The 24,630-nt window shown below is 47.7% G+C and overlaps 1 protein-coding gene and 1 long non-coding RNA gene across 5 annotated transcripts; one reads left to right on the forward strand and one right to left on the reverse strand.

The window, feature by feature from the left end:
• Positions 1-58: 58 nt before the first annotated feature.
• On the forward strand, positions 59-23,549 carry BRD8 (bromodomain containing 8). Of its 4 annotated transcripts, none has more exons than XM_064671778.1 (27): positions 59-187; positions 479-575; positions 1,462-1,531; positions 2,428-2,477; positions 3,330-3,452; positions 3,590-3,670; positions 4,102-4,166; positions 4,762-4,898; positions 5,330-5,545; positions 6,769-6,913; positions 8,075-8,284; positions 8,676-8,956; positions 9,486-9,941; positions 10,296-10,389; positions 10,600-10,646; positions 10,992-11,206; positions 11,464-11,556; positions 11,750-11,818; positions 12,541-12,718; positions 13,346-13,450; positions 14,269-14,313; positions 19,250-19,498; positions 19,900-20,103; positions 21,427-21,572; positions 22,224-22,310; positions 22,650-22,718; positions 23,414-23,549. In XM_064671778.1, exons 1-27 carry the CDS (start codon positions 169-171, stop codon positions 23,424-23,426), a joined length of 3,564 nt encoding a protein of 1,187 aa, XP_064527848.1. In that variant the 5' UTR covers positions 59-168; the 3' UTR covers positions 23,427-23,549. The 4 variants fall into 4 exon arrangements, 3 of the variants coding, with proteins under 3 accessions (XP_064527848.1, XP_064527847.1, XP_064527849.1); XM_064671777.1 differs by lacking the exon at positions 23,414-23,549 and adding an exon at positions 23,344-23,401; XR_010434522.1 differs by lacking the exons at positions 19,250-19,498; positions 19,900-20,103; positions 21,427-21,572; ... (1 more) ...; positions 22,650-22,718; positions 23,414-23,549 and adding exons at positions 14,904-15,080; positions 15,442-15,865.
• LOC135422556 (uncharacterized) lies at positions 18,246-22,258 on the reverse strand. The gene is made up of 2 exons (XR_010434525.1): positions 21,571-22,258; positions 18,246-18,753 (listed from the first exon to the last, which is right to left on the reverse strand). It is a non-coding gene; the product is annotated as an uncharacterized LOC135422556 (long non-coding RNA).
• Positions 23,550-24,630: the final 1,081 nt, after the last annotated feature.

Consider the following 24,630-nt stretch of genomic DNA (forward strand, 5'->3'; position numbering starts at 1 on the left):
GCGCGCGCTACGGCCAATCAGCGGCCGCTGCTGGGGCAGCGGGGGCGGAGCCCGACCTACTGGCCGCTGGACGGGGCGGGGGAGCGGGAGGGGGAGTGGCGCTCGCGCACTTCCCGGCGGGCTTTGCGCACGGCTCCGCCCCGCCTTGCTCGGGGCCGGGCGGGGAAGATGGCGGCGGGGACTGGTAGTGAGTGCGGGGACTGGCGGGAACGGCGGCGGGGAACGAGCGGCGACGGGGCTGTGGCGGGGAGGGGAGTAGGGGAAGGGCCCGAGAAGAACGGAGCCGTTGCCAAGGGCCCTTCCGGGTAGGGGCAAACGGTGCACGGGGGGCGGGCACAGTGGTTCGGGGGAGGGGCGGGGCTTCGGGAGGAGGGGCGGGGCCAGCCATCCGGGAGGGGCGGGGCCGGTGGTGGTTGTCCCGGGGTCCCGTCCCGGTGTTCCGGGTGTTGCCCCCGCGCACTCCTGCCCTGTCCCGCAGAGCACAAGCTGCTGAGCGCCGGCCCCACCGAGCCCTGGTCCATCCGCGAGAAGCTCTGCCTGGCCTCCTCCGTCATGCGCAGCGGCGACCAGAATTGGTACGGGAGCACAGAGCGGGGAACCTGAGCGTGTGCGAGGCACCGGGTACCCGGGGCAAAGCACGGGGCTGTCCCCCCCCGCCTCTGTTCAGAACAAAGATGGTGTGTCAAAGGTGTTAGAGATGTACCTGGACAGGCTTTTTGCTGCCTTCATAACTATTGTGTGAAAGCAGAGGTGTGTTAAAATAAAGAGTGATGAGAGCTGGAGAGAGACTTTGGACTAGGACATGGAGTGACGGGATAAGGGGGAATGGCTTCAAACCAACAGAGTAAAGGTTCGATTGGAGATTAGGAAGGCATTCTTCCCTGTGAGGGTGGTGAGGCCCTGGCACAGGTTGCCCAGAGAAGCTGTGGCTGCCCCATCCCTGGAAGTGTTTAGGGCCAGGTTGGACAGGGCTTGGAGCAACCTGGTCTAGTGGAAGGTGTCCCTGCCCACAGCAGAGGGTTGGAATGAAATGATCTTTTGGGTCCCTTAATGGTCCCACACCATTAGGTGATTCTCTGGTTCTGTGTTAATAAATTGGATGAGGTGAGTTGCGATCAAGAAGGATACTTGGTAGCAGATTCCTGTGCACTGAACCTGTAGCTCTGTTTTACTGCCTTTTTCCGCTTACAAAAGTGAGATGTTTGTGGAAGTATAGTCACGTAATCCGAATCTAGAAACTTGCTTTTTCAAAGCAAAGGAGCAAAGGTATTTTTTATTAGGAGCAGGCAAATATTTTCAAGTCTTGTACTTTATACTGTAGTAATTCCCAAACATAGTAGCTCCTTGGTGAGTTTATCATGTTTAGGGGGTTATTCAATGATGTCGAGACAGCTTGTCAATTTTTCTCTGAATGGTAGTTGGGGAAGAAAGTGATGGTGACTTGCCATTTCCCTCCTGCAGGGTCTCAGTCAGCAGAGCCATCAAGCCTTTTGCAGAGCCAGGGCGTCCACCTGACTGGTTTTCCCAAAAGGTAAGATACTCATATTTGAATCTTGGGAAAAAATGAGTTCTGCAAAGGGATGTATAAAGCCTAAAATAATGTGTTTTTTGTTTTAAAAACACGTAGCAAAATTAATTTTGAAAAAAAAATTTTATTTAAATCAAATACTGTTTTTCTGTTTCTGAAATTAAACTTGAGCTCGCAGTCCAGTTGGATAAAGTTAAGAAAAAGACATGGATGATCAAAGATAGGAAACAGCTTTCCTTGTGAGGGATGGCTAAGTAAGGTAGAACCCTTAACATGAAAAGATGAGTAACAGGAATATACCAGATCTCTGCATAATCAGAAGTGCCACGTTGAGGATGAATAAGGATTAATTGTTCCATGCTTTGTCCAGTAAACAGTTAATAAGTAAGTCTGACTAAAGAGATTCTTCACCGGCCATGTGATTTAAGGTGTGGAATTCCTTGCCCTAGGAATTTGTGGATGCCTGTGTATCTTGGTGTGTCCTGCTGTTTGAGCCAGCACCTGGGACTTTTGTCCTGTAAGGGACAGTTGGGGTTGTTATGTTGCTTACTGTGTCTGTTGAGCTTTGGAACTGGCCTTGATGTAATGTTATTTTGTCTTCTTCGATTAAATATTTTGGTTCGTGTTCACAGATGGAAACGTTACAGCTGCAGCTTTTGCTTGCTTTGATTTCTGTATTGTTAGTTGGGAGCATCTGTTCTTTGGCTTTGTTTTTGCTTCCTCACTGTGAGCTACACTAAATTATAGCCTTGAGGGAAACTCTGGAGAAAACTGTGAGATTTGTTCATAAAACCTTGGGCCCCTGAAGAAGTGGGAGTGAGTGCCCTGTGGGCTTTGTTGATAGGTGTTAGCTCAAGCTGACTCTTTAGTGTCCTCTGACTTCCTTTGTCTCTTCTCAGCACTGTGCATCTCAGTATTCAGAGCTCTTGGAGACCACGGAGACCCCCAAGTGAGTACAAAGTCTGACCCAAGCACAGTCTGCAGCAATCTGGAGGGACTCATCAGTTCTTACAGCAAAGTCCTTGTTACTGTTAACTTCCTTTCTTCCCCAGCCAACTCCTCCCTAAAGGAGCATTCAGGAATGTGAAAATTCAGCTGTGATAGCTTTTGTGGGTGGGCAGTGGGATCAGGGTGTGGCAGATGGGGAAGGTAACATTTATTTGTCTGGAATAAAACACTACATGTTAGTCTTACTGATCAGAAGCTTTACACATAAGTTTATAATTTAGAGTAGAGGTAGAGAAGACAGTAGGAGCAAGAAGGGGAGATGTTCTGTATTTGTCCCTACTTTGCAGTGGTTTTTTACAACTTTTTTCTCAATGGTTTCACTACAGCTTTGTGGTCTCAGATATTTATTGCTCTTAATTCCAGGCATTTTGTTTGGGGACTTCACATCAAATTAACTTAAAGGTGGGATGTCTCAAAGTAGTATTTGTTTGTAGTAGTGCTGAATGATCTTCAGCACTGGAGGTGAAATGACTTTAGTAGAGTTAGTCAGAAAAAAATAGATGTTTCTTCATGAGTAGAGAAGAATCTTCTCTGGAATGATTTTTTTCAGGTTGAGAATTTTTTTGTGGACTTGCATCTTCGATCTGTTCCTGAAATCTTTAGCACTAGGTGCACTAGATAAAAATTTCAGAAGAGATTGTGCTGTCCCAGACCATTTCAGGGAATTGGAGGAAGCTGATTTTTTTTTTTTTTTTGTGCACGAATGTGTCGGTAGTGACAGATAGCAGCCGCTTATGAAATGAGAACTGAGTTTTCTGAGTTTTGTATATAACTTTTTTTTTTCTGTTTATAGGAGAAAACGTGGTGAGAAGGGAGAAGTTGTGGAAACTGTGGAAGATGTTATTGTGCGGAAACTGACTGCAGAAAGGGTTGAGGAATTGAAGAAAATTATTAAAGAAACACAGGAAAAATACAGGTACGTGGCCGAGATGTTAAGCTGTGGCACATCTGAGAGCCTTGTCCTGAAAAGATTGTCTAAGTGGGATGGTGATTGGGGTGAAAGTGCTGCTTTGGGTTTCCTGTTCAGTAAGTAAGAGGGTTTTCTGATTACAGGCAACTGAAGAAGGATGCAGAGCTGATCCAGGCCGGACACATGGATAACAGACTGGAGGAGCTGTGCAATGAGATTATGATGTGGGTTATTTAATTATTTACATGTTGTGCTTTCTTCTGAAATTGTAGTTCCCTGACACTCTGTCAGGCCTCTCTTGTTTTGTGTACTTTGGGTGAAGAGAAATGCAGCAGCCAGGCAGATGCTTTGGCCTCTGAGGGGGGACTTAGCTTAGCTCAGTCCCCTTGTGTGGAACATCATTTGGAGTTGCTCAGTAAAGAGCTTGGTGATGTTTTGCAGCATCATGCTTGCTGCTCCATTTTGATAATCAGCTGAAAGTGAAATTTCCTGCCTAGTGTGTCGTTCTCTGGCTCTGCTTCCCTCCTCAGGGAAACTGAGCCCAAATCCACAGGGGCAGTTCAGTGTTGTCCCAAGATAATGGGACAGGGGTCAGTAAACTGATTGTGAAGGAGGAACTGAGACACTGTCTAACAGGTTTTGATTCTGTATACAGAAAGAAAAAAATGGAGGAGGAGGAGGCAGAAGTCAAGAGGAAGGCTACAGATGCTGCTTATCAAGGTAAGCTGGAGATGAGCTGCCTTCCTTGGAGAGATGTGTATATTCATAAGAACATCTGGGAAATACTTAGATCTTATTAAGACCTGCAGTAGGAATTCCTTGACCCTAAAGTTGGAGAGAAAGCTTGTATTCTCTTTCCAGCACTATATTTGTAACAGGGCAAAATGCAGAGGCTTCTGAGAAAGGAACAAAATCTGTAGGAAAGGTGTATCTAAGAGGAAGCAGGATTAGCAAGGAGCTCTGTGTTAGAATGTCAGGCTTTGCACCCCTTTAGTCTTCCCTATAGTTTCACTGGTGTCTGAAGATGAGAGACATTTATTCTGAATGTTTAATTCCTTTATAACTCTTGGGGCAGTTAATTCAATTAACCTGTCAGTGGTGGGAGGTAGTGAATACCTAGCTGCTAAAGAAAACTGTAATAGAGGTGCATTACCCAAAGCTGGTATTATTTGGGAACTGAGCCTAGTGTGATGCAAGAAATTCCTACAACATAAACTGTTTTCTTAAGATTCTTCAGGATAAAGTCAGAGGCAACTCTCAGGGACTGTCCAAGATGGAGTCCTGGAATCTCACTTTAGTTTCTATTCTCTTCCAGCTCGTCAGGCCATTAAGAATCCTCCGCGACGACTGACGGGTGTGATGGTTCGTTCCCCTGCCGGCTCGACCTCCCCAGGAGGGGAATATGCACTGGGAGATCTGTCCCAGCCTGCTGGGGATGAGGCCAGTCCAGGGGTAAGGATCCTTATCCCAGGTAGGAGGGAAAGACCAGCTTGGAACATGGGGCTCAGCGTCCATCACGGAGAAGGGGCCTGGGGAGAAGCCCTTGCCTTGCTTTGTGGACTGTGGCTGCGGTAGTGCTGCAGTGTGGTTGGTGTCCAGTGCTGCTCGGGATCCATGTCCTCTTCCATGTCTGTGGTGATCCGGTGTCTGGATCGAAGGCCATATAGGGGCGTCAGTGGGTTGCCCAGGCAGTCTGTGAGTGCCTGGAAAATGGCACTACAGGGCAGGGAAAGGGTGAAAGCACGTGCCTGGAGTAGGTGCAGCGAGTGAATGGAGTAGGTGTCTGTGGTGTGCTGGATCAATGCTCTTGGGGGAAGCAGCAAGTGGGGCTGGTCCGTGTGGTGGAGTGTGGCTTTGAACAGTGTGGTTTTTCTCTTTCTCAGGTCACGCCAGGGACATTGCCCAGCACCCCAGTTGCCTCCTTCATTGGAATCCCTGACACCCCTCCAGGCTCTGCTCCCCTGGATGCCCCCATGACCCCAGTCACTGATGATTCACCCCAGAAAAAGATGCTAGGACAAAAAGCAACTCCGCCTCCTTCCCCTCTGCTCTCAGAGCTGCTGAAGAAGGGCAGTCTCTTGCCCACAAGCCCCAGGCTGGTATGGAGCTCTTTGCTCATATATGCAAGCACAAAAACAATTTGCTTCAGACTCTCCCACTGAAAAAGGGGGATCTGCAAAGACTTTTTAAAAATGTGCAGTTTTGTGAGAGTCCCAGTGGAAGTGATAGCTGAGAGGTATAATTACCCCTGTGAGCCACAGAGGTGGGACCCTTTCCCAGCAGGACTGCAGGGATTGTGCAGCACATAGGACTGGCTGTCTCCCCTCAGTCGTAAGGAGTTGGAGTTGCAGGCTTTGCCAGAGGAAATTGTTCTCCTTAGGGGAGGGAACTTGTTAGTCATCATTGTTCCCATCAGCCTCCTCGGAGCTGTTCTTGGTGATTACTTTGGGCCCACAGTTCTTTACATCTTGGCAGGAAGTTACATTTCAAGACCTGTAATGTGTCTTAGCATAAGAGTAGGGAATACTTTAATGGGGTTTATGACCTATATTGAAGCATTTCAGTTTTCTCCTAGTTGTAGACAGTTGCTAAAATCACTGTGATGAGAACCTACTTGTGGTGTTAGTGACTCTGGAAGTCTTGGGAGGTGCAGACACTGTTCACAGCTCAGTCTGAAAACAGCAGCCATCAGCCTGCCCGTGGCACGGATTCCCTGTGTTAGTGCTTGTGTGATGGAGTAGCTGTGTTGGCTGTTGACTTTATTTCTGTAGTAAGATTTAGTCAGCCTTTTCTATTTGTTAGTTTGGGTAAATGTTCCGTGGGTTCTGTGTTTGCATAGTGGAGCAGGGAAAGGTAATGGCTGTGGAAGACTGGGTTTTCTTTGTAGGAACAGGACTGCTTTACATCTCTTTCAAGGTCTATCATGGGTTCATTGTCTGACCTTGATAGAGTTACTTTCCATCTTGATACTTCTGTTTCTCTCAACTCAAAATGAGGGATATTTCCATACCATCTCAGGGTCTAAAGAGATTCGTGTCTGTAAAGGATTGTGAGGTCCTTGAACAGAGGAACTGAGGTAGAGCAATGATCTATTTGGCCCGACCTCGAAGGTGGCACTGCAGCTGTGTTGTAGCTGAAGAACAGAAATTAGATGCGGACTCTCATGTTGTGCACTTGTATGAGGGGCCTCAGGCAGGGTGCAGAGTGCAGAAGAAATGCTGAAACAGCAAATGCTGGACCTGTTCATGGAAATGCACATCTGGCAGACAATCACTGATGTGATGGTATCTCCCAAAACTTCAGTTTCGTCCTCCTTTGACAGGTCGGTGAAAACGAAATGGCAGTGGCTTCTGGTCATATGAACAGCTCAGGAGTGCTGCTGGAGGTAGGAAGTGTCCTTCCAGTGCTGCACAGTGGGGAAATGCAGTCAACACCTGGTACTGTCCCTGCATCTCCTGCTGCTTCAGGTAACTCGAGCCTTTCCCTATACAGTTCTCCCTTAAGATGTCCCTTCAGACTGCTCTGTGAATTCTCTTTGCAGAAAGATGAAGGACATCTAGCCTGCTGGGTTTGGGGGCTTCTTTATGAGTTGTATTCCTCTTTCTGTACCCACGTCCCTCTCACCCCTGCTTTTTTAAGTAGACTCTAATCCTTATGGGAAAAAAGAGCGACTGAAACAGTTAGACTTGATTCAATCCTGATCCATGCAATCTGGTTTTCTGGGTTTGACACTGGTTAATAGCCAGCATCTCATTGTAGAAAGAAAGGGTTTGTTGACAGGGAGCTGAGGAAAAAATGGTCTAGTATCTGATTCTTAATGTGTCAAACTCAGCTCCCTGTGGATCTGGGGAACTCGTGTGCCTTCCGTCTGCTGTAGCTCAGAGGTCTTTTGAGAGTTAGACCACAGAGGTCTGTGAGCTCCAGAGTGAGTTCCCCAGAGTGAGGGTGAGAGAGACAGTGCAGAACTCTTTGCATTGGGCTTTTTCAGAACAACCTTCCTAAGGTGAGGGTTTTTTGTCAGCTGTTGCTGACCAGTGATTTAATGGCATTGTCTGCAACTGCGGTTTTATGCCATTCATTTATACAGAATTCCATACAAGTAAGCAGCTTTCCTTATACTCATCTTTTAAGACCTGATAATTTGGTCCAGACAGTTGAGTAAATTCAGACTGGAAGTTACAGCTAAAATGAGTGGCAACCTTTGATATAAAAGGAATTCTCCAGGAAAGACCTGCAAAGAGATCCCCCCTGCTCTCTCCCAGCTCCTGTGATGACTGTTTGTCTTGGCTTACCTTGTGTGGCTCTCTCGGCGCTGTTTTTCAGATTTCCCATAATCGTATTGAGATGAGCCTTTGGAAGGGCAACTGTGCATGTGTGGCTTAGTCTGTCCAGCCCTTACAGTGAACAGTGTTCTGTAGCTGCATGATTCTGCCTCAGACTGCACACACAACGGGGTCGGGTGTTTTTGGTGCAGGTTCTCTGTACAACTTTTGGGACTGTTTATAGGTATCTCTCAGTGTCTTTTCCCAGAAGAAGCCACCAGACAGTGAAGAACCCAGTGGTGGCTTTGTGGACTTCAGTGGTGGCTGCTTCTTGCTCATGTGCTTTTCCCTTCTACTCTCTGTTAGGTGCTCCTACGCTTTCCCGGCTTTTAGAAGCTGGTCCTGCACAGTTCACCTCACCTCTTGCTTCCTTCTCCGCTGTTGCCAGCGAACCTCCAGCTAAGCTCCTGCCACCCCCCGTAGAGCCTGTGTCCCAGGCAACTATTGTCATGATGCCCACGCTGTCAGCACCATCCGTTGTGCCACCAGCTGCAGCTCCAGAAAGCGTAGCCACAGGTGCGTTCCTGAACTACGCACTCGTAGGTCATGCACTGCTGGAAAGCAGAACTTCCCATGGGATCAGTGCCCGGCGAGCTCTCAGCTGGGCTTTAGCACCTCAGACTTGCCGTCCTGGCCAAAAGGATGTCTGGGTTCTGGAGTAAGCAGGTGGTTTTAAACAGGGTTTGCTGGGTGGGGGTGCTGGTGGTTTGCTGGATTGTGGTTCAAGGGTTGGAATCTCACTCATGTGGGAAAGCAAACCCATATTTGTCTTTTATTTATCTGAACCATGGTGGTGTGGGTGGGCCTGGGATGGTTGCGGTTGGTGCTTGATCTTATCCACTGCAGTGTTTATGTGGGCTGAACTTCTCCAGCTTGGTCTCTGACTGTCCCTCTCATCCTTGTGCAGTGAGCCAGCCAGAAGCTTGTGTTTCCATGGAGGCAGTGTCTGATTCCCACACTGTGACAGTGTCCATGGACAGCAGTGAAATATCCATGATCATTGATTCCATCAAGAAAGAGTGCCTGGGTTCTGGGGCTGGCAGCACTGCAGGGTCTTCTAAAGATCACTGCATGGATGGGAAAGAAGATTTGGATTTGGCTGAGAAAATGGATATTGCAGTATCCTATACGGGGGAAGAGCTGGACTTTGATACAGTTGGAAATATTATAGCCATCATTGAGGACAAGGTAAGTGGGCAAAGCAGAGTGCCAGTGCCTCTTGCTCCACATTCATTTGGGTCAATCTCAAATAATTGCTGTTCACCAATTTAGTTAGTTTAAACAAGAAAGAAATAGCTATTCCAAAGTGCACATTCTCACCATGGTTTTCCAGATCAATAGGAAATGACCCTATGACGCCACTGCTGTCAGTCTGACACTGGTGCTCCTCTTAGCCTGGTGCTCCTCTTCAGAGTGCACAAAGAAATCTCTTTCTTCCTCATGTTGGGTAGGGTTTAGGTCACATCTCTGGCTGACAGGTGAGTGCTGCTCACAGCATCCTTTCCAGGGGTGCCGTATTTCTGAAACTGAAGCTCCACGGGAGGCTCCACAGGGAGTGGTACAAGTCTGGCTGCAAAAGGCAGTACAAGTACATGGAGTTTTCGACAGTTGTCTCAGAAATAACATGACCTTTTCATCACCAAATAACATGAACTTTTCTCTAATTCCTCTTTCTGACCTTGGTCTGCACTGCTGTGTGTTTGTTTTGACAATAAAGGTAGACGACCACCCTGAAGTCCTGGATGCAGCAGTTGTTGAAGCTGCTCTGTCTTCTTTCTGTGAAGATACTGATGACCCTCAGACCCTTCCTGGCCCATGGGAACATTCAATTCGTCAGGAGCACGAGAAACAGGCCCAGATACCCCAAGTGTCTGTGACTGTGAAGCAGGAGAGACTGGAGTGTGAGGAGCCAGAGGCAAAGGGAATTCGAGACCTAATGGGCATTGGCGAGTTGGCATCAGAAATAAAGACCGAACTTGCAGAGCAGGAGCAGAGTCAGCTGGGCCCTGAGGAAACTATACCAGCAACGGCAAGAGTGACAGAAACACCAGAGCTTAGAAGTCAAGAGATAGAAGAAGATCAAAGAGCAGGTCTAACATCAGGAGAGACTCCTGAAATCAATATAGAGTCATCCAAGGGAGAAGATGCAGTGCTAAATTCAGTGAAGACAGAGGTATGTGAGCAGAGAGGCTGTCTGGAACTGGTGTGGGGAAAGAAAGGAGCAGTTGTGGCAGGTAGGAGAGAATTTTAGAGGAAGGATGACTGCTGGGCTGAAGGTGACCCTTCAGTGGATGTGACTGACTGTTTTCCTGGAAGTCATGCTGCTGATGTGCTTGATGAGCAGAGCAGCTCTGCTTTAGGCAGTACCTTCGTGTATCTCCCCTTGCCCATGTGCAGAATTGCTGCTGGGAAGGTGCTCAGTGAACCTCATTGCCTTGAGTTAGGTTAGGGTGAGTAGATGTGCCCACACCTTCACTGGAGTAAGCTGACACAAACATCTAGATTTGTGCATTTCTCTTCCCTCCAGACCCCACCTGATGATGATTCATCCCCTCCACAAGTCCCAAATGTGAGTGAAGACTCCTCACAGGCTGATGTTCAGCACAAATTTGAGCTGTCAGGTAACTTAATTCAGCTAGGAAATCTTTTACATGCAACATTATTAGCTGGATAGTTGTCACTGATATGGTTCAGGTTTTTTGGGGAGGAGGGACAAAAGATACATGTAGGAACAGTGGTAATTACTGCAGGACATTAGGCATTGGTGCAGGAGCTTTTGTAGGGAAGACTGCTTTGGAGAGTCAACCTTTCTGCGTTTCTTTCTTTCACAGAGTCAATGAAGGAGGAGGCTCAAGCCCTGTTTAGGAGTCAGATGAAGGTAATTCTCAGTTACAGTGATCATGAGTTTATTAGCAACATCTCACTGCTGCTGCTGTCTGCTGAAAAGCAAAGCTTGTGTTCAGCTTTCTGCGTTGAGAAGTAAGCAGTCTGCAGTGGGAGCTAAAGGAGAGAGAGCTTCAAGCTGTAAAGCTGTGTGTGTATGTCCTTGTGGGTCTGCGGGAGGAGGCAGGGCAGGCCAGAGAGACTGGGATTCCCTGGAAGTGCCCGTACAGTTGTCAGCAGGGTAACCAGAAAATCACTTTGTCGCTGAACCACAGTTGGTTTGGAGGCTCTGAGTTGCTGTCGTAGCTGGCTGTGCTGGCTCATGGACTCTGTATTTCAGGATGGGCAGGGTGAGGAGGACGATGAGGACGGTGCCAGTGAGGCTGCCAGTTTGGAGGAACCCAAAGAGGAAGATCAGGGTGAGGGATATCTGTCAGAGATGGATAACGAACCCCCCGTGAGTGAGAGCGACGACGGCTTCAGCGTCCACAACGCGCCTCTGCAGTCCCACACACTCGCCGACTCCATCCCCAGCAGCCCAGCCTCCTCACAGTTGTGAGTGTCAGGAAGTTGTGGAGGGAGTGTAGGGATCTCATTTTTGTTTTGCTGAGTGGGAATTTGGTGATGATTATTTCTGGTTCTCCTTGCTTACAAGGGCAAGTGTGCAGACAGCACCCCAATACCAGCTCCCACTTTTTCCTTCTGACTTGGCATGGATTAGCATGGGCATGTCAAAGGCAAAACAAAACGTGAGTTTTCTGCTTTGAGGCACTGTGCAGACTCCTAAGGGAAGTATGTTTTTCTCTCCCCAGCTCAGTGTGCAGTGAGGATCAGGAAGCCATACAGGCCCAGAAGATCTGGAAGAAAGCCATCATGCTAGTTTGGAGAGCAGCAGCTAATCACAGGTGAGTGAGTTTGATGTCTTGACTGAAAGAAGTGACTAATCCTAGACAAGTCTCCACTCTTCCATCTCAGAGGCTTATCTCTGTTGGTACCAGGAGATGATGAATCATACTGTTACAGACAAATAAACAGGAGAGCATGAAACAAATATTTACCAGCAAGGATGGACACTAAGTGGACTCTTTCTCTCTGCAGGTATGCCAATGTCTTCCTGCAGCCTGTAACTGATGATATAGCACCAGGCTACCACAGCATCGTGCAGAGGTGAGTCTCAGCAGCTCTCCATCACTAGAGCTCTGTATGGTTTCTTATTTGTGTAGGGATTTCTGGCAGGAACAATGTAGGTTTTGCCTGCAGTGCAGGTTGGAACATTTGAAATGCATTTTTTTTTTTTCTGACATGATTCAGTCAGAAGCAGGTTTCCCGAAGAAGTGGGTCTTCAGTAACAGACACATGTCTGTACAGAAGCTTGACTTGAGTGAAGTACACTGAGTTACACAGAACATTTTTATCAGTAAGGTGACACATGACTGATCTGTTCTTCCCCAGTTTCTATTGAAGGATAGGATTAACCTCTGAAATTCCTAAAAACTGTCTTCTTTAATCAGCATTTTTTACAGTCTCAGATAGTGGACTTTTCTGAAAGAATTAGCAGAATCCCTTGCTAGCCCCTGAAACCTCTCCACTAAACACTTCAAGTTCAGTGGCTGCTCTCTAGCTCCTTAGTTTCTTCCTGTGTGATGCCTGGAGAAGGCAGATGCCTCTCCTGAGGCATCTCTCAGGCTGTTTTCACCATTCCTGGACAGCTCCTGTCTTCTGACCCAGGCTTTGATGCTCAGGAACACAGCCTGTCTGGGGCAGAAGCTGTTCAGCTAAATTAAACAGACGCTCTAACTAGACAACGTTACAGACTCAGGGTTGTTTCCAAAAAAGAGGGAAAAGAGTTAAGTGTTCCTGTTGCAATTTTGCTTGCATTTCTTTCATAGGCCAATGGATTTATCTACCATCAAAAAGAACATTGAGAACGGGCTGATACGAACCACAGCTGAGTTCCAGCGTGATATTATGCTGATGTTTCAAAATGCAGTTATGTACAACAGCTCTGACCATGATGTGTACCACATGGCTGTGGAGATGCAGCGAGATGTCCTGGAGCAGATTCAGGTAAAGTACTGAGCTGAGAACAGAGCATCTGCCTTGGTCCACAGATGTAAGACTGTAGTTTCACTCCCCATGTATTTGAATGCAGGAGTCCTGTCTTTCCCTGCATCTCTCTCGTGCTTGCTCAGGTGTTTGAGTTGAACTAGATTGTGGGCGAGTTAAAAGTAATGCAGCAAAATTTTTTATAGGTTCAACCCAGACCAATTTCAAATGTAATTTCCTTCAGGGAAATGCTTAGGCCAGCAAGAACTGGGGTGTGGTTCAGGAACAGAAACAAGCAACAAAACAGTGAATGACAGGGGACGCGACTGCTTCTTTGGGTGGCTGTGCTGGTTTATGTTGATATAAAGTGTACATGAAACTGTCTCGTGAATTTATGCCATTTAAAATGTCCTGTGAAGCAGAACATCCCAACTGGCAGGACTAACAGAGTTTGAACTGAGGTTTTGTACTTCCTCGGGATTTGTGGCTTCTGAGGTAAATAGGGGAACTTATTTTGAGCAGCAGAAAAGGAACTGAAACTGCCTCTGACCCAATCATTCCCGGCCTGTGGTCTGTGATAGTTAACTGACACGCACTTACTGAGCTTGTTTTGCCTGGCAGTCTTAACAGAGTGTGGTTTTCTTGCAGCAATTTCTGGCCACACAACTGATGATGCAAACATCAGAGTCAGGGATCAGTGCAAAGAGCCTGCGGGGGCGAGACTCCACTCGCAAGCAAGATGCTTCAGAGAAGGTGAGAATGCTGCACCCTCTGGAAGGGCACTTGGGATCTTCTGAAGAATCCCAAGATAGTGCAGGAAGTTCTCACATGAGAGAGGCAGAATGTTTTTTGAGATTGCAGTAGTTCCAGCATCTTCATGTGAACAAATTTTCTTCAAATGTGTCCATTGATTAGATTTCAGTTCTGGACCTGTACAGCATTCAAGAGGCAGGTCTCATGAGTTTCTTCTGTAATCCCAATAGTTCTATCACTTTTTAAAAACAGGTGATAAAAACTGTAGGGAAATGAAGAGAGTATTGGTAGAGGTGTGATATGGCAGGAAGGTGAAGGGAATTGCCATGTCCTTCACTTTCTAGTCAGGTTTTTGGAGAGAGAGAATCAGTTGACTCTGGTTTGCTGTGTAAAACACACCGGAGAACCTCTGAATTCCACACTGATCTAAGCAGTGAAGGTTTGTTTGGTTTTTTTCTTCTGTGAAGACATCCAAACATGATGAAGTGGTCTCAGGTGCTCTCAGCTGGTGCACACAACACTGTGACAGCAGGGACTGCCTGCTTAGTTCTAGCGGCAACTGCACCTTGCAGAAATTGTTTGGTAGACCAGACCTTGCCATGGCTGAGAAGGGAACATCCCTTTCCTAGCATTCTGACTCTTGCAGTATCCCTCCTTTTGTCTGTTTTTATGTTCCTGCTGCATAAGACTGATGCTGTGCAGGAAGGGGAGTGGGGCACATGTTTCTCTATGCTCGTGTGTGGGCTCAGTGCTTCTATGTGGTGTGTGCATTTCCGTAGCTGATGCCTGATAAGTCCTTCTGTTTGGCCTTTTAACAGGACAGTGTCCCAATGGGCTCTCCTGCCTTCCTTCTCTCTCTCTTTGTAAGTATTGAAAGGCTCCAGCAGGTTCTGCTGGCAGGTGCTCTGCTCCTTGTCTGGGTGATCACTGCACTGTCACAGCATCCTCAGCACTGCAAGGGGTGTGTTTGACTTGGGGGCTGCACCACTGTGATCCTTAGAGAAGAAACATCTCAGTCCCTTATTCTCAGCGTGGGTGAGCGGGAGGGGCTTCAGTCTATTCTTTTGGTTCCAAGAGTTTTCGTTTTGTCATCTGCTTTTGCTTTTTTTCCACAACTTCTCTCCTGCTTTCTTTCCATGTAAGTGGGAAGACAAACCAAGTGGTGCAGACCTGTATTTCCTACATCTCTCATGTTTATACAGCTGCCCCTTCCACACGTCGGAGGCAGTACAACAGGTCTTGGGAGAGTGAGGAGTCAGCTGTGTACTCCTTTATCATTCCTGGTCCAGAAAGTAAATAAGACACTCTGCAGAAATACCTTGCTCTGTGCCTGTGGTGATCCAGAAGTGTTTGGAAAAATATTCCCTCTGGGAAACCCCAAGTCTCTGAGTTGTGGGGAGGAGAGAGGAGAGGAAGTTGGAGAGTTGTTCTTATGTCTCACGTGTATCTAAAGACAGAGGAGTACTCCAGGAGAGTCAGCATGTCAGCCAGAGAGAGAAGGCAGCGCATCAAAGGAAGCTCTCAGCTCGCCTTCTGCTCATGGAAAGGAGTTATGCCAAGAAACTAGGGAGCTAGTGCCAGGGTCACTCAACTGGAGGAGCACTTGCCATAGGGATCAGCAGCTGATAAGGTAGGTTAGTAAGCAGTTTCCTCTTCCCACCTTAAGCTAGAATCTGCCATTTAGGAGAAAGCCTGTGCTGTCCAGGCTCCAAAAGCATCTATCTGGGCAAGAGTCATGTTGCCTCTCTCTGCCCTGGCTCCAGCAGTGCACACATGCTGCCAAGCCCAGCACCCTGCTGTGTCCAGAGCAATCTTTAGGTAGGTCTGCAGGCAGGCCTCTCCAGGCCGCCTTAGGGACAGCTTCCCTTTCTCCTGATTGGAAGGCATGAAAAGTTGTTGCCAGATGCAGAATTCCCTCCCTCCCCCTGTGCTGGAGAGAGCAGAGCACTTGTGTCAGGTTGTGTAACTGTGTTTGTTTGCCTTGTGAGCAGGACGGAGGCACCAGAGGGCGGCGCTGCGCCATCGAGGCAGACCTGAAGATGAAGAAATGATGCTACAGGCACACAGAGAATCCCAGCTGAATCCCAGCACTTGGCATCTGGAGCTGGAGTGCAAGCAGGCTGCTCTTAACAGCTGTTGGAGGAGGAAGAAAAGCTGCAGGTCCATTGCTGGGACCTGATTCACCTTCTTCACTTGCCCCTCTGGAAAGCGCTGTCTCGTTGGAATATGTATCCCAAAGAAACTTCCCCAGAGGGGAAGACTAGCCCCCCTGCCTGTTTTAAGGCAGTTGTCTTGGGCTTCATCAGTGTTCTGGTGTTAGCTAGCAACTGGTGGCTCGTATGTACTGTATTGTGAAGTGTACAGATTTTTACTAGTGATGTGTAAATGTCATGTATATTAAAATCTGGGAACAAACCAGTGTGCAGTGTACTGAGCATCACAGCTCTGCAGGGAGCAACCCTGTGGAACAAGCCTGTGTACCCGCCTTGAATATCTGCAGCTATAATTCTCTTCCAGTTGTCCATAGACCAACACACACATGGCAGAGCTTTGGCCTTACAGACTATCCATTAATCATGGGAATGTTCCATAATGCTTGGATGGAGAGGAAGATTCTCCGCATGAGTGAGTGAGGATACAGCACCACTGTGATGATACAGGAAATCTAACCATGAGAAGTTAAATAACACAGTCTTGTTGGAGCTTCCCTTAGGAGAAAATGCAATGAAAAGTACTGTACATTCTTTCCCCGGAGATCTGTGAAGGCTACACTAGTGAGAGTGAAAGTCTGTGATCCCAGCAGCTGCAGGCACGATTGCCAGTACCTGGTTTCACATCTGAGTTTATGCAGTTTATACTGGAAATTACAGTCCTTTTCCTAAGCAACATGGAGGTTGAAGTTCTCTGTTAGAATTTCCAAGTTGCCACCTTCTTTTCTGCTCATACAACCTGTGAGAGGAAACTTGAGTGTTTTCTGCCCCCACAACCTTCCATGGGGAAAAAGAACCACGAACAAAATAGTATCATCCTTGATGCTTTGCAGCAGCTGGGAGTGTTATACACTCTGCAGCATGTACAGGGTGCAGCTTTCTGTTACACAGGTTTCAGGAAACTGAGTCACTGGGATTAAGACCAGAGGCATTAAGACCAGCTCTTACTGGCCTAGTAAGAGCTCTTTATTTTCACAAGTTTATTGTTGAAGTTGGCTGTGCCTGCTGTTTTGAGTTCCATGTATCACTGAGGTGTATTTTCACCAAGAACGATGTGGAAATGCTGAAAATTGTTTGGTTTGGTTACCGGTTAATTGTCCTTCCTACCCTTGGTTTCTTCTCTTAAACAGGTATTTTTCTCTCAGCCTTTTCCCTTGTCCCATGACCTTTTAATAGTCTAAGAGCTTTAAAACTCTTAAGATATGATTTTCTCTACAGAGCCCCATTGCTTCTTTCCCAGTTCATCATCTCATGCTCTGACTACTAATTCTGTTCTTCCTAATACTTTGTTCTAATCTGTCTGGTACAGAGCTGATGTTTTACTGTGCTTTATCTCCCAACACCCACCCTTTTACAGACAGATAAAACAATCACCCCTTTCTGGTTTTCTTCTTAAATTTAAATGACAGGTTACACAGCGTAGGATTGGTCACGTTATATTTAAGCTTCTTTAAGACTCACAAGTGAATCCCAATGGGTTCTAAGGTTTACCCACTCCCTTAAATTGTTCTAAAACCTCCCCTGTTGACATTTTAATTAGAAACCGTCTCTCAGACCCATCCCAAGAGAAGGTCTCATGTGATCTCCTCTGTGGCACTGCTGATAATGATGATTAATTTGGTTTTTCCTTGGCCCTATTTTCCACTGAGATGTTTGGCACTGATCATGCGTCATCGCCACTGATCATCTGTCAGTTCTCTGCTTCTGATGTTTTTGATGGGGTTTGTTGTTTTTATTTGCTTTTATGTCTTTAGCAAATTGTTCTGTTTTTCTTTTTCTTTTTTTTTTTGCCTACTTTATGTGGATTCTAGATTTCATTTATTAGAGTTCAGGCTTTTATCATTTTTCTTGTTTTGACATGTAAGTTCTTTTTAAAGACTGCCTTCTTGATTTCTAAAAGCTTTTTCTCAAATCACCAAGGGTTGCACAGTGTCTGATCTCTGCAAAGCGAACTAAAACTTTCCAGTTTGAGAAAGGTTCCTTGCTGGTGACTTATGTGGCCAACATTATTAAGAACTGTCAGGCAGTTCTTAATTAAAATTTGAAGTCTGTATCATTTGGTCCAGAATTGGTGTGGAGCTGAGCAGCCTGGGATTATTTCCCTCATCATATCTTGCACTAAAGCCCCTGTTCTGCTTTCTGGCATCTTGAGTCTTCCTAGGTTTGGGAAAACTGAACATAAGGCTGAAGATCTCTTTAATCAGTGCTTATGCCCAAGTTCCCTGGGCTTTCTGGTTTTAAACCCTCTCAACTGGAGTACAGAAAGATGATCACAAGGGATCAGATTACCCTGGGTAAGGGTTTTCTGTTCCTCAGCTGAGCTGCAGTGGCTGGTTCTGTGTGTGCCCAGCTCTGCTGAGTGTGCAGGACAGTGCTTTAGGTACAGGGTTCCTCTTCAGATGAAATCTCAGTTTGCCCAACTCCTTGCCCAACACCAACTCTGGAAGCTGAGAGAAGGTAATGTTATCTCTTACCTCATCAAATTTCTTCTGCTTCCACTGAAGTTAACTTTGAAAGAGTCCTTTTGGAAGGACAAGCTTTCAGATCCTAACTCTGCTGGCAAGTTCAGGAAATAAGCAAACCAGTTTTCTCATCCCCAAACCCAGTGGATTCTTTATTTCTGTCAATTATGCACCATAAGCTGTACTTGGAGCTGTGCTAGCAGTCCTGAGAGTGCAAAAGGCAGTCAGTGAGAAATGTTCTTGTTCAAAACTCTGAAAAAATTAGGTTGTACATAATTAACTGAAAACTCTAAAGACACTGTTAATTAATGCATAGAATTCTCCATAGGTGCAGCATCCACGCAGCTCCATTCAGGGGCAAGATACAGATTTTCTAACATCACTTACTGTGACTCTGCAAGCAATTCCCCAGGCTTAGAGAAATCTTAGTGGACTACTGCAGTAGAAGATACTTAGGCATGGACTAATGAACAGAGATGAAATTAATGGTTTCTCCCTTCTTAAGAGATTGCTAATTTTTATTTTCTGAAATATGTAGAACTGTCCTCTGTCAGTGCATATCTGTGCAGGGTTATAATTCTTCTGACTCAGGTAGATGAGATATCACCATCCAGCTAAATCACACCTGTCACTTTAAAAACAAAGTGTCTGTAAGCTTTGTAATAAGTTATTTCCAGTATAAAAGGTTCTCAGGGGGCAGCAAAGGGAATTTCAGTGAGTTGTCCTTGGAGTCACGAGTTGTTCACAACAGTCAGCAGCTGAAGAGCCCCGTCAGGACTCAGATTGACTTTGCTGGTGCCTTCAGCACCTTAAACATGGAGCATCCAGCAAAGCCACGTGCTTCTAGCCAGCTCAGCAAGCCCTGAGCACAGTGACCCCCCAACCCCTGGGCAGGGGAAGGGCACAGCAAAAGCACCAGAAAAACTGTAATGCAGTTGCTCTGAAGCAGCAGTTTGTGTTGCAGAGCTGCAGCCCTGCCACATGCTGTGTGTAGGGCTCAGGTATAGACTGCTCACCTCAGAGTCCTTCCTGTGCTGGGGCTCTCAGAGTGTGTCACGAAACAAGCTGAGCTTGGCAGTTCTGGATCTGGGTACAAATAAATTGCTTTCTCTTTTTATTGTTTGCAGATGGGCCAATCCTGGGAGTCACAGAATAGTGGCTTCCAGCCTCTTCCCAACTGGGATTCAAGCTTGGATCTGGACACAAGGAGCTGGAGAAATACTGAAGACATGACTGTGGGGAAGGTAGAGGAGAGCACCCAAGAGGCAGACTGTGAGCTGAAGCTGAGTGAGCCTCTCTGGGAGAATGACAGTGAAGATTACCAAGAGGCAGAGAAGCCATATGAAAGCAACAATCTTCTCCAGTTCCTTTTCGAGGTAGGGCTGTTTGGATGACAGGAAGGTGGGCAGCATAGTTCAGACCCTCCTGAAACATTGGGGTTTTTCAGGGCCTCCACCATCCCTACACACAGAAACAATCTGGGGGCACAGCAGATGCCCTGGGTTCTCTCGCTCCCTGGCCCAAGCCCAGCCCGTCCTCCCATTTGGAGCTGGCACTGCAACAAGGGAGCTGTTTTGCCAAAACACAGCTCACCCTAAAGCACAGAAATGTCAGTGAACTGACACTGTAATAATAACATAGGGCTTCATCAGAAGCTTTGCAAGGATTCCTAAAAATGGAAAGGCGTTCATGAGTGAATGCAAAAATAGCATCTGTGCTGTTTATTTCTTCTCCCTTTTACCTTCACAATTTGAAGTAATAAATCACTGTGTTGCAGGTAACCCAGATGCTGGAATCTCTCTGCACTGGCAGCACAGAGTCATCACAGACTCAGTGGGATTATTGTGGCTTAGGGAAGCAGAGTGATGGGGAAGATGTGAGGTGCCAGGAAAAGACCACAGGAACAGCAGTCTTGGGAGCAGAGAGAAGTCAACTACACATTCTGGCAGAAGATGAGAAAGAACACTTCTTGGGAAGAGGGGTAGGGTAGTGGTGGTCCTAAAAGAGCCTTTAGTCCTGGATGAGAGACAAGAGACAGTGAAGGAAACTAGCTCTAGAAGAGATGGGGGAGTCCCAGGGAGGCAGGGACGCACAGGAGGAGACAGCAGGGAGGGGAACACAGGAGAAATATAGGAGGGAAGGGTGTTTTTTATGCATGGCTGTGTATCTTTATAAACAGGAAGCTTTTTACAGATCAAACCCTCAGATGTGAGTTGGAGGAATTGCTCCTTGGCAGTGTAAAGGTGACTCATGAGAGCTGGCAGGCTGCTCTCAGGTTTAAGGCAAGACTGGAATACTTGCCTTGTTCTAATTGCTGTGTTTTGCAGCACAGCTTGGCTGGTTTCAGGCCCATGTGGCTGTGCCAGCAATAACCATCTGCCCCTGGGGACCGTCATGTCTTGGAAGCAGACACTGTTTAGCCTGGGTTTGCATCAGTCCTGTGTCTAGGGGGCTGTGGTCTTCCACCAGCCTGCGAGGCAGTCCTGAGACAGGTAACGTAGCAGTGGAAGAATGGTGTCATTTTTCCACACTCACACTTGTTCCCTTGAAAACTTGGACACTGGAGTCAAGTAACTAACTTTCAGGTTTTTCACCTGTTCAGACAGAACAGTATTATTCTCAGAAGTTACTCTGTTCTTAACTGCTGTTATTAACAGCAGTTATCTCGTAGTTCTGCCAGTGGTCAAAACCAAACACAGCACAGCGTCCAGTTTCTTCCTGAGAAGTCTGCCCATGCTTCAGATCTGTTGAGGATTCTGAGGTGCCCCTGCACATAATCCCACATCTGGACTTCAAAAAGCTTCCCTCTCCTGCCACTCTACATTTTATTGGCAAATTAGTACAACAGCACCACTCTTCTTCCTGGATGAGTCTATTCCCTGTCATATTCATGTGGGAGTTTCTGGGGAAACAACCTTGTTGTGCTCTAGGGGATCCTGTTATCTGTATCTCGAGCTTTAACTAGCCTGAGGCAGTCTTACCTCAGCTGCTGATTGCCCTCTCTACATCCATGACTCTTCCCAGAGACCAGACAGACACAACACTGGGCAGCTCCACAGAGTTTGTGTTAGCCAGAGGTGGATAGGATCCAAGAGATCAGACCCAGCTGTTACTGAGCGCTGAGCAGCACAGGGAAGGTCTGAGTAAGGTCAAACATCATCCTCAGAATAACAGAGAGCAAGTGAGCTCCCAGCTGAGCCTGGATGCAGTAAAGGGATGTGCAGCAGGCTGGCTTCTAGATAAAGGACTCAGGTCCTTTATCTCAGGCTGCCATTTTAGATGTCTACTCCTCTGTGCTCCTCAGGACAAGACTCCAGAGTCACCTGGAGAACCAGCTTTAGGTGAGCAGGATGCACAGGAGATGAGTGCTCAAGCCCAGGACCAAGACGACAGTGGCAGCACCTCTGCAGCCCCAGTGCTGGACTCCACAAGCCCTCCCAACACACACCTGTAAGTAGCTGGTTCTGTCTTGCAGGTGCAGCAGAACAGAGTCGTTTCCCTTGTCACACATGAGAACAAGCGTATGGCACGGGTCACATCCAGGAAGGTGAGATAGCCAAGGAGAACAGGAGGGAACTTGTGCTATCTCTGTGGATCTGCCAGCATTTTGAGGCATTGATCCTAAGGTGAATTGAGAAGAGTAGAGATTAAATGGAAAATATGCATTTCCTCAAGGCAGATAGGCTGGGCATCACGTTCTGTCAGGCAAAGCACAGTCCAGCTCCTGAGGGAGGTATTACCAACCCCCTTTAAGCAGGTGCAGGTATATCTGTCACATGCAGGCTCTGCCACGCGTGATCATCTGGGCTGCCTTTCAAAGGAAAGGCATGGGGGGTTGGGATGAGAAACTTCATAAAACCACCTCAGTAAAGTTCTAAACTGCAGAGTAGCACGTGGTTTTCTATCCAGTTTGATCCTGCCCTTCAGCTCAGTTCTTGATTGCCCTGCATCTTCCTGCATTCTGGATGTTTACTTGTGTGTTCCCATAGAGGATGCTCCCACCATCACACTCCAAGGTTGTGGATGTGGTGGGTGCCAGCAGAATTGCCACCTCCCACTTTGTCTCAAGTGTGATAATCTGGCAATGCCTTCACTCCACAGGGTGCAGCCAAGCTGGAATAACCCCCTCCAGCATTTGCTCCTCAAGAAAACACTCCTGACCATCTGGAGGATGATAGCCAGTCACAGGTATGTGAGAGCAGAGGGCTGGATCAACATGTCCTGAACACACTGCCCTGAGTCCCAGCTCCTGTGTCATCAGGCCTTGTCCTCCCCTCCCCAGAGGCTGGGCTGTCTCTCCAGGGCTTTGCTTTAGGAACAGTTGTGTGCTGCAGAGCTGGAGAGAACACTGCATATTTATTTCCTCTGCTTAATGTAGCAGAGCCCAAGTGCTGCTTCCTACACAGCTGGCACAGCACTGTCTGTGGCCCTCATGGCAGGCAGGGACAGAGAAGCACTGCTTCATGTCCCAGTGCTGCCTTTGGCACAGAGGCAGGCACAGAACATTCTTTGTCCTTGTCCCTGTAGATACAGCAGCCCATTCCTGAAGCCAGTGTCAGAGAAACAAGCCCCTGGATACAGGGATGTAGTAAAGAGGTGAGTTTGTGGAGGAAATGCTCACTAGTTGATTTCTCTCTGGTTCTTTTCTGTTGTTTTTGGTTTCTAAAGGCCCAGTGGGATGGTTTCCTTCCTCCTTTTCCAGAGTTTGGCTGTCACCAGCATTTCCCACTGATTTCTTTTATTAAAACTCCCTTCTGGGTAATTAGAACATGGAAGCTTGCACTAACTTTGGACCTGGTGGGAATTGTGCCTGCCCTTTGCAGGCATTGCATGGCTTAGCCCAGGCACAGTCCCTGGGCAGGGGATCTAGCTCCTTGCAGCTCAGCAGTCCCTTCTCCTCATGCTGGGATGTGCCTCAGGCAATGCCCCCTCCTCACCCGCTGCATGCGCCCCAGATGTTTCACTCTCAGCACAGAAGTGGGTCATAACAATATTTCCCAGAGAGATTAAGGGCATTTTTCAGAGCTGAATCATGTTCTATTCTGGTCACAGTTGTCCTCTCTGCAGCCATTCATTTTCCCATTCTGTCAAAATAAGGGAAGTAATATTTATTCCCCATCGTGTTCCCCTTACCAGCACTGCTATTTTTGCTGGTGGCACCATTCGATTTTAAGGGGATTTAATAGATACCTATTTTAGTAACTTTTCTTTTTCCACTAAGACCTGGACTGACTTCGTGAAGACTAATTACCTCTTGCCTTCTCTGGAGCGCAGCATCACATTTTTTTCAGAGGTGACTGCTAATGACCTGCCAACTTGGTTGGACAGCAAATGTCGCATTGGCTGAACTTAACTTTTGTCTGACTTGGAAGAAAAGCCTTTCTCACTCTCCCTCTTTGTCCTGAGCAATAAAATTGATTGAAAATAGCTCTGCTTTCAGGGCCACTCTGAAATGAGAATAATCACATTCATGCAGAGCCCGAAGGATGCCTTCCCCTGAGTTGCAATTCAGTTCTCCTTCTCTCTCTTTTCTAGACCCATGGATTTAACCAGCATAAAGAGAAGGCTGGCAAAGGGACACATTCAGTCCATGATCCAGTTCCAGTGTGACCTCATGCTCATGTTCCAGAACGCAGTGATGTACAACAGCTCTGACCACCACGTGTTCCACATCGCTGTGGAGATGCAGCGAGAGGTCATGGAGCAGCTGCAGGTTTTGGCTGAAGCCCTCCTGTACTCCAGGGACAGGCTGGAGTGAGGGAGAAGGTAACAAGCCATGCCTGAGGCCACTTTCGTTTTGAGCAGTGCTGTCTCTGTGGCTCAGGATGTGCTGGGCTCGGGGGATGTGCTGCCGTGGCCTTGGGCAGAGCTCGTTATCCCCAGTGGTGGCTGCTGGGTCACTGCGATAAGGATCAAAGTGGTTTCTTGGAGGGGCACCATGTTTAAAAGCCTCCTGTTTTCTTTGGGAAAAGTAGCAACGTAGCCCTGCAGGGCGAAAAGTTCGCTGGGATGAAAAACAAGGGAGAAAATGCAGTTTGTGGCCAGGTGGATGAGCTGGGCACAGCCGCGGGGGTGGCTGGCCGCACCCCGGGGCACAGCGGCCCGGAGCGTGCCCGTGATGGGCTGGGCTCGGGGTGGGCTGAGCGTCACCAGCACCGACCACACCCAGTAAAGGCCCGTGTTGAAACTTGTCCTGGTGTGTCTGACTCGGACTGGAACTGGGATGGGGATTGAGACAGGACTGGGGCTGGAACTCGAATTCGAACAGGGACTGGGGCCGGGCCTGGGACGGAGATTGAGACTGGGGCCAGCACTGGGACTGGAACTGCGACTGGGATTGGGACTGGAGCCGGGGCTGGAACTGCGATTGGGATCGGAGCCGGCGCTATGGGACGGAGGGCGGGGCCGGGGTGCGGAACCGGTAAGTGGGTGCTTTGCCATTGGCCAGCGCGGCTGTCTGTCAGCGACAGCGCAGCTGCCAATTGGCTGGCGGGGAGCCGCATGTCCC

The sequence above is a fragment of the Pseudopipra pipra genome, chromosome 15 (assembly GCF_036250125.1).
Source record: "Pseudopipra pipra isolate bDixPip1 chromosome 15, bDixPip1.hap1, whole genome shotgun sequence".
Classification (NCBI taxonomy): Eukaryota; Metazoa; Chordata; class Aves; order Passeriformes; family Pipridae; genus Pseudopipra; species Pseudopipra pipra.

Bases quoted from the DNA above. Each gene is read 5' to 3' on its own strand.
- BRD8 (XM_064671777.1), top strand. The intron at 14,314-19,249 runs GTAAGTATTGAA...TATTGTTTGCAG, and splicing joins CCTTCCTTCTCTCTCTCTTT to ATGGGCCAATCCTGGGAGTC. The intron at 19,499-19,899 runs GTAGGGCTGTTT...ACTGTGTTGCAG, and splicing joins TTCTCCAGTTCCTTTTCGAG to GTAACCCAGATGCTGGAATC.